Source organism: Narcine bancroftii, chromosome 3 (assembly GCF_036971445.1).
Source record: "Narcine bancroftii isolate sNarBan1 chromosome 3, sNarBan1.hap1, whole genome shotgun sequence".
NCBI lineage: Eukaryota > Metazoa > Chordata > Chondrichthyes > Torpediniformes > Narcinidae > Narcine > Narcine bancroftii.
The window spans coordinates 13,220,050-13,229,709 of NC_091471.1; the positions used below are offsets into that span (position 1 = coordinate 13,220,050).

Here is a 9,660-nt window from a genome sequence, read left to right on the forward strand (position 1 = left end):
TGTAATTTAGGGGACGCATCCACACAGAGACAGACACCAGACCCACTGCTGCCAGTCAAACCAGATCAAAACACAGGAATAAATTGCCTCCTCTCTGACGCCACCCCCCAAGTGTAATTTAGGGGACGCATCCACACAGGGACAGACAGCAATCCCCCTGCTGCCTGTCAACCCAGATCAAAACACAGGAACAAGTTGCCTCCTCTCTTCCCTCCCCCACAAGTGTAATTTAGGGGACGCTTCCACGCAGGGACAGGCAGCCAATCACCTGCTGGATGTCAAACCAGATCAAAACACTGGAACAAGTTGCCTCCTCTCTTCCCCCCCACACCAAGTTTAATTTAGGGGACGCTTTCACACAGGGACAGACAGTAAACCCCCCGCTGCCAGTCAAACCAGATCAAAACACAGGAACAAGTTGCCCCCTCTCTTCCCCCCACACGAAGTGTTATTTAGGGGACGCTTCCACACAGGGACACACAGCAAACCCTTTGCTGCCAGTCAATCCAGATCAAAACACAGGAACAAGTTGCCTCCTCTCTTCCCTCCCCCACAAGTGTAATTTAGGGGACGCTTCCACACAGGGACAGACAGCAAACCCCCTGCTGCCATTCAAAACAGCTCAAAACACAGGAACAAGTTGCCTCCTCTCTTCCCCCCACACGAAGTGTTATTTAGGCGACGCTTCCACACAGGGACAGACAGCAAACCCCCTGCTGCCAGTCAACCCAGATCAAAACACAGGAACAAGTTGCCTCCTCTCTTCCCTCCCCCACAAGTGTAATTTAGGGGATGCTTCCACGCAGGGACAGACAGCAAATCACCTGCTGGCAATCAAACCAAATCAAAACACAGGAACAAGTTGACTACTCTCTTCCCCCCCACCACAAGTGTAATTTAGGGGACGCTTCCAAACAAGGACAGACATCAAACCCACAGCTGCCAGTCAACCCAGATCAAAACACAGGAACAAGTTGCCTCCTCTCTTCCCCCCCATACCAAGTGTAATTTAGGGGACGCTTCCACACAGGGACAGACAGCAAACCCCCTGCTGCCAGTCAAACCAGATCAAAACACAGGAACAAGTTGCCTCCTCTCTACCGACGCCCCCGAAGTGTAATTTAGTGGACGCTTCCACACAGGGACACACAGCAAATCACCTGCTGGCAATCAAACCAGATCAAAACACAGGAACAAGTTGACTCCTCTCTTCCCCCCCACCACAAGTGTAATTTAGGGGACGCTTCCACACAGGGACAGACATCAAACCCACTGCTGCCAGTCAACCCAGATCAAAACAGAGGAACAAGTTGCCTCCTCTCTACCCCCCCCCCCCCACCGAAGTGTAATTTAGGGGACGCTTCCACACAGGGACAGACAGCAAACCCCCTGCTGCCAGTAAAACCAGATCAAAACACAGGAACAAGTTGCCTCCTCCCTCCCCCCCACCAAGTGTAATTTAGGGGACGCATCCACACAGAGACAGACACCAGACCCACTGCTGCCAGTCAAACCAGATCAACACACAGGAACAAATTGCCTCCTCTCTGACCCCCCCCCCCCCACAAGTGTAATTTAGGTGACACTTCCATGCAGGGACAGACAGTAAATCACCTGCTGCCAGTCAAACCAGATCAAAACACAGGAACAAGTTGCCTCCTCTCTTCCCCCCCACCCCAAGTGTAATTTAGGGGACGCATCTGCACTGGGACAGACAGCAAAACCCCTGCTGCCAGTCAATCCAGATCAAAACACAGGAACAAGTTGCCCCCTCACTTCCCCCCCACCCGCATGTGTAATTTAGGGGACGCATCTGCACTGGGACATACAACAAACCCCCTGCTTCCAGTCAAACCAGATCAGAACACAGGAACAAGTTCCCTCCTCTCTTCCCCCCCCCCCACCACAAGTGTAATTTAGGGGACACTTCCATGCAGGGACAGACAGTAAATCACCTGCTGCCAGTCAACCCAGATCAAAACACAGGAACAAGTTGCCTCCTCACTTACCCCCCACCACAAGTGTAATTCAGGGGACGCATCCACACAGTGACAGACAGCAGACCCACTGCTGCCAGTCTAACCAGATCAAAACACAGGAACAAGTTGCCTCCTCTCTTCCCCTCCCCCCCCCACCACAAGTGTAATTTAGCGGACGCTTCCACGCAGGGACATACAGCAAATCACCTGCTGGCAGTCAAACCAGATCAAAACACAGGAACAAGTTGATTCCTCTCTCCCCCCGCATCACAAGTGTAATTTAGGGGACGCTTCCACACAGGGACAGACAGCAAACCCACTGCTGCAGTTAACCCAGATCAAAACACAGGAACAAGTTGCCTCCTCTCTTCCCCCCCACACCAAGTGTAATTTAGGGGACGCTTCCACACAGGGACAGACAGCAAACCCCCTGCTGCCATTCAAACCAGATCAAAACAAAGGAACAAGTTGCCTCCTCTCTTCCCCCCACACGAAGTTTTATTTAGTCGACGCTTCCACACAGGGACAGACAGCAAACCCCCTGCTGCCAGTCAACACAGATCAAAACACAGGAACAAGTTGCCTCCTCTCTTCCCTCCCCCACAAGTGTAATTTAGGGGAAGCTTCCACGCAGGGACAGACAGCAAATCACCTGCTGGCAATCAAACCAGATCAAAACACAGGAACAAGTTGACTCCTCTCTTCCCCCCCACCACAAGTGTAATTTAGGGGACGCTTCCACACAAGGAAAGATACCACACAGGGACAGACAGCAAACCCCCTGCTGCCAGTCAACACAGATCAAAATACAGGAACAAGTTACCTCCTCTCTTCCCCCCCCTCTCCCAAGTGTAATTTAGGGGACTCTTCCACACAGGGACACACAGCACACCACTGCTGCTAGTCAAACCAGATCAAAACACAAGAACAAGTTGCCTCCTCTCTTCAACCCCCCCCTCAAGTTTAATTTAGCGGACGCTTCCACGCAGGGACATACAGCAAATCACCTGCTGCCAGTCAATCCAGATCAAAACACAGGAACAAGTTCCCTCCTCTCTTCCCCCCCCCCCCACCAAGTGTAATTTAGGGGACGCATCCACACAGAGACAGACACCAGACCCACTGCTGCCTGTCAAACCAGATCAAAACACAGGAACAAGTTGCCTCCTCTCTTCCCCCCACCCTAAAGTGTAATTTAGGGGACGCTTCCACACAGGGACAGACAGCAAACCCACTGCTGCCAGTTAACCCAGATCAAAACACAGGAACAAGTTGCCTCCTCTCTTCCCCCCCACACCAAGTGTAATTTAGGGGACGATTCCACACAGGGACAGACAGCAAACCCCCCGCTGCCAGTCAAACGAGATCAAAACACAGGAACAAGTTGCCTCCTCTCTTCCCCCCACACGAAGTGTTATTTAGGGGACGCTTCCACACAGGGACAAACAGCAAACCCTTTGCTGCCAATCAATCCAGATCAAAACACAGGAACAAGTTGCCTCCTCTCTTCCCCCTCCACTTAGTGTAATTTAGGGGACGCTACCACACAGGGACAGACAGCAAACCCCCTGTTGCCAGTCAACACAGATCAAAATACAGGAACAATTTACCTCCTCTCTTCCCCCCCCTCTCCCAAGTGTAATTTAGTGGACGCTTCCACACAGGGACACACAGCAAACTACTGCTGCTGGTCAAACCAGATCAAAACACAGGAACAAGTTGCCTCCTCTCATCCCTCCCCCCCCCCACCACAAGTGTAATTTAGCGGACGCATCCACACAGAGACAGACACCAGACCCACTGCTGCCAGTCAAACCAGATCAAAACAGAGGAACAAATTGCCTCCTCTCTGACCCCCCCCCACCCAAGTGTAATTTAGGGGACGCATCCACACAGGGACAGACAGCAAACCCCCTGCTGCCAGTCAACCCAGATCAAAACACAGGAACAAGTTGCCTCCTCTCTTCCCCCCACCCTCAAGTGTACTTTAGGGGACACTTCCATGCAGGGACAGACAGTAAATCACCTGCTGCCAGTCAACCCAGATCAAAACACAGGAACAAGTTGCCTCCTCTCTTCCCCCCCCCCCCCAAGTGTAATTTTGGGGACGGTTCTACACTGGGACAGACAGCAAAACCCCTGCTGCCAGTCAATCCAGATAAAACACAGGAACAAGTTGCCCTCTCACTTCCCCCCCACCCCCATGTGTAATTTAGGGGACGCTTCCACACAGGGACAGACAGCAAACCCCCTGCTGCCAGTCAAACCAGATCAGAACACAGGAACAAGTTCCCTCCTCTCTTCCCCCACCCCCCCCCACAAGTGTAATTTAGGGGACACTTCCATGCAGGGACAGACAGTAAATCACCTGCTGCCAGTCAACCCAGATCAAAACACAGGAACAAGTTGCCTCCTCTCTTCCCCCCCACCACAAGTGTAATTTAGGGGACGCTTCCACACAGGGACAGACATCAAACCCCCTGCTGCCAGTCAAACCAGATCAAAACACAGGAACAAGTTGCCTCCTCTCTTCCTCCCCCACAAGTGTAATTTAGCGGACGCTTCCACGCAGGGACATACAGCAAATCACCTGCTGGCAGTCAAACCAGATCAAAACACAGGAACAAGTTGATTCCTCTCTTCCCCCCACCACAAGTGTAATTTAGGGGACGCTTCCACACAGGGACAGACAGCAAACCCCCTGCTGCCAGTCAAACCAGATCAAAACACAGGAACAAGCTGCCTCCTCTCTTCCCCCCACACGTAGTGTTATTTAGGCGACGCTTCCACACAGGGACAGACAGCAAACGCCCTGCTGCCAGTCAACCCAGATCAAAACACAGGAACAAGTTGCCCCCTCACTTCCCCCCCACCCCCATGTGTAATTTAGGGGACGCTTCCACACAGGGACAGACAGCAAACCCCCTGCTGCCAGTCAACCCAGATCAAAACACAGGAACAATTTGCCTCCTCTCTTCACTCCCCCACAAGTGTAATTTATGGGACGCTTCCACGCAGGGACAGACAGCAAATGACCTGCTGGCAGTCAAACCAGATCAAAACACAGGAACAAGTTGCCTCCTCTCTTCCCCCCACCCTCAAGTGTACTTTAGGGGACACTTCCATGCAGGGACAGACAGTAAATCACCTGCTGCCAGTCAACCCAGATCAAAACACAGGAACAAGTTGCCTCCTCTCTTCCCCCCCCCCCCCCCAAGTGTAATTTTGGGGACGGTTCTACACTGGGACAGACAGCAAAACCCCTGCTGCCAGTCAATCCAGATAAAACACAGGAACAAGTTGCCCTCTCACTTCCCCCCCACCCCCATGTGTAATTTAGGGGACGCTTCCACACAGGGACAGACAGCAAACCCCCTGCTGCCAGTCAAACCAGATCAGAACACAGGAACAAGTTCCCTCCTCTCTTCCCCCACCCCCCCCACAAGTGTAATTTAGGGGACACTTCCATGCAGGGACAGACAGTAAATCACCTGCTGCCAGTCAACCCAGATCAAAACACAGGATCAAGTTGCCTCCTCTCTTCCCCCCCACCACAAGTGTAATTTAGGGGACGCTTCCACACAGGGACAGACATCAAACCCCCTGCTGCCAGTCAAACCAGATCAAAACACAGGAACAAGTTGCCTCCTCTCTTCCTCCCCCACAAGTGTAATTTAGCGGACGCTTCCACGCAGGGACATACAGCAAATCACCTGCTGGCAGTCAAACCAGATCAAAACACAGGAACAAGTTGATTCCTCTCTTCCCCCCACCACAAGTGTAATTTAGGGGACGCTTCCACACAGGGACAGACAGCAAACCCCCTGCTGCCAGTCAAACCAGATCAAAACACAGGAACAAGCTGCCTCCTCTCTTCCCCCCACACGTAGTGTTATTTAGGCGACGCTTCCACACAGGGACAGACAGCAAACGCCCTGCTGCCAGTCAACCCAGATCAAAACACAGGAACAAGTTGCCCCCTCACTTCCCCCCCACCCCCATGTGTAATTTAGGGGACGCTTCCACACAGGGACAGACAGCAAACACCCTGCTGCCAGTCAAACCAGATCAGAACACAGGAACAAGTTTCCTCCTCTCTTTCCCCCCCCCCCCACCCACAAGTGTAATTTAGGGGCCACTTCCATGCATGGACAGACAGTAAATCACCTGCTGCCAGTCAACCCAGATCAAAACACATGAACAAGTTGCCTCCTCTCTTCCCCCCCACCACAAGTGTAATTTAGGGGACGCTTCCACACAGGGACAGACATCAAACCCACTGCTGCCAGTCAACCCAGATCAAAACACAGGAACAAGTTGCCTCCTCTCTTCCCCACCCCCCAAGTGAAATTTTGGGGATGCATCCACACAGTGACAGACAGCAGACCCACTGCTGCCAGTCAAACCAGATCAAAACACAGGAACAAGTTGCCCCCTCACTTCCCCCCCACCCCCATGTGTAATTTAGGGGACACTTCCATGCAGGGACAGACAGCAAATCACCTGCTGGCAGTCAAACCAGATCAAAACACAGGAACAAGTTGCCTCCTCTCTTCCCTCCACCCCAAGTGTAATTTAGGGGACGCTTCCACGCAGGGACAGACAGTAAATCACCTGCTGCCAGTCAACCCAGATCAAAACACAGGAACAAGTTGATTCCTCTCTCCCCCCCCCACAAGTGTAATTTTGGGGACGCATCTACACTGGGACAGACAGCAAAACCCCTGCTGCCAGTCAATCCAGATCAAAACACAGGAACAAGTTGCCCCCTCACTTCCCCCCCACCCCCATGTGTAATTTAGGGGACGCTTCCACACAGGGACAGACAGCAAACCCCCTGCTGCCAGTCAAACCAGATCAGAACACAGGAACAAGTTCCCTCCTCTCTTCCCCCCCCCCACCCACAAGAGTAATTTAGGGGCCACTTCCATGCAGGGACAGACAGTAAATCACCTGCTGCCAGTCAACCCAGATCAAAACACAGGAACAAGTTGCCTCCTCTCTTCCCCCCACCACAAGTGTAATTTAGGGGACGCTTCCACACAGGGACAGACATCAAACCCACTGCTGCCAGTCAACCCATATCAAAACACAGGAACAAGTTGCCTCCTGTCTTCCCCACCCCCCAAGTGAAATTTAGGAGACGCATCCACACAGTGACAGACAGCAGACCCCCTGCTGCCAGTCAAACCAGATCAAAACACAGGAACAAGTTGCCCCCTCACATCCCCCCCACCCCCATGTGTAATTTAGGGGACACTTCCATGCAGGGACAGACAGCAAACCCACTGCTGCCAGTCAACCCAGATCAAAACACATGAACAAGTTGCCTCCTCTCTTCCCTCACCCCCAAGTGTAATTTAGGGGACGCTTCCACGCAGGGACAGATAGCAAATCACCTGCTGGCAGTCAAACCAGATCAAAACACAGGAACAAGTTGCCTCCTCTCTTCCCCCCACCCTCAAGTGTACTTTAGGGGACACTTTCATGCAGGGACAGACAGCAAATCACCTGCTGCCAGTCAACCCAGATCAAAAGACAGGAACAAGTTGATTCCTCACTCCCCCCCCCCCCCCCCAAGTGTAATTTAGGGGACGCTTCTACACTGGGACAGACAGCAAAACCCCTGCTGCCAGTCAATCCAGATCAAAACACAGGAACAAGTTGCCTCCTCACTTCCCCCCCACCCCCATGTGTAATTTAGGGGACGCTTCCACACAGGGACAGACAGCAAACCCCCTGCTGCCAGTCAAACCAGATCAGAACACAGGAACAAGTTCCCTCCTCTCTTTCCCCCCCCCCCCACCCACAAGTGTAATTTAAGGGCCACTTCCATGCAGGGACAGACAGCAAATCACCTGCTGTCAGTCAAACCAGATCAAAACACAGGAACAAGTTGTCTCCTCTCTTCCCTCCCCCCCAAGTGTAATTTAGGGGACACCTCCATGCAGGGACAGACAGCAAACCCCCTGCTGCCAGTCAAACCAGATCAGAACACAGGAACAAGTTCCCTCCTCTCTTTCCCCCCCCCCCCACCCACAAGTGTAATTTAAGGGCCACTTCCATGCAGGGACAGACAGTAAATCACCTGCTACCAGTCAACCCAGATCAAAACACAGGAACAAGTTGCCTCCTCTCTTCCCCCCCACCACAAGTTTAATTTAGGGGACGCTTCCACACAGGGTCAGACATCAAACCACTGCTGCCAGTCAACCCACATCAAAACACAGGAACAAGTTGCTTCCTCTCTTCCCCACCCCCCAAGTGAAATTTAGGGGACGCATCCACACAGTGACAGACAGCAGACCCACTGCTGCCAGTCAAACCAGATCAAAACACAGGAACAAGTTGCCCCCTCACTTCCCCCCCCACCCCCATGTGTAATTTAAGGGCCACTTCCATGCAGGGACAGACAGTAAATCACCTGCTACCAGTCAACGCAGATCAAAACACAGGAACAAGTTGCCTCCTCTCTTCCCCCCCACCACAAGTTTAATTTAGGGGACGCTTCCACACAGGGTCAGACATCAAACCACTGCTGCCAGTCAACCCACATCAAAACACAGGAACAAGTTGCTTCCTCTCTTCCCCACCCCCATGTGTAATTTAGGGGACGCTTCCATGCAGGGACAGACAGCAGACCCACTGCTGCCAGTCAACCCAGATCAAAACACAGGAACAAGTTGCCTCCTCTCTTCCCCCCACCTCCAAGTGTAATTTAGGGGACGCTTCCACGCAGGGACAGACAGCAAATCACCTGCTGCCAGTCAAACCAGATCAAAACACAGGAACAAGTTGCCTCCTCTTCTCCCCTCCCCCCCCCCCCCCCCCCCCCACCCTGGAGAGGGGAGAGAGAAAGAAGGATGACAACCGTGGATGCATTTTTAAGGGAATATTCGTGAAGGGATGAGCAAGTTGCCGCACAAACGCAAGCCTCACTTTCTGGCCGTCAGCAAGTGGAGGAGCGCAGGTCTCCACCGTCCCACCTGGGGACGCGGCACCTGCGCTTGGGCTGGAGGGACGGGCACCTCCCGAGCGGGGCTGCGGGGGTGGTGGGGCGGGGGGGGGGGGGGGGGCAGCGCTCCAAACACGACCCGCTGGCCACTTGCACCCCTTCACCCGGGATAACATTTGGCTCTTGCAATCGCTGCCTTGATCTGGAACCACATCCTGTTGTCGTGATCCTCCTTGCGTGCTGAGATGGCCAGGATGCCACTGTTGCCCCCCCCAACACTCCCCAGCCCCCCGTCCACAAGCCGAAGGGGGAGAGTCTGCATTCATGAAGTCATGTCACACTCCCACCAGCACTCACCCACTCCGTATTTGGCATCCTCAGAACGACTCCAGGAAAACATGTCTCAGCCAACAACCACAGCAAGATTCACAAAGCAAAAGCCCTGAAGTTTCTTTGAGACTCCGTTCAGTGCTGAGAGTTGAGAGACAGACCCATCACATGTTTCTCAATCACCAACAACGTCACGTTACCCTGAGCAGTGAGGAAGTTCTGTCACCCAGCAGTGATGGAACAAAAACCTCAATCTGCAGTTGCTTCCACTCCACTTCTTTCAGTGTGTTTTACACCCCCCCCCCCCCATCCATCACATACAGAGCCAGTCAAGAAGATTAACCCCTCCGTGACTCAACTCCTCTCAACACCATTCCCAGGCTGACAGGGATCTCC

General features: G+C 53.1%; 1 protein-coding gene across 1 annotated transcript in view; it reads right to left on the reverse strand.

Annotated features, from left to right (window-relative positions):
* Positions 1-9,451, reverse strand: part of LOC138756974 (dedicator of cytokinesis protein 2-like) — a 1,510,503-nt gene extending 1,501,052 nt beyond the window's left edge. Inside the window, 1 exon segment of the mRNA XM_069923500.1 lies at positions 9,292-9,451. Within this exon segment, the coding sequence (XP_069779601.1) occupies positions 9,292-9,334 (43 nt within the window). The 5' untranslated portion in view covers positions 9,335-9,451.
* Between the last annotated feature and the right edge of the window lie 209 nt (positions 9,452-9,660).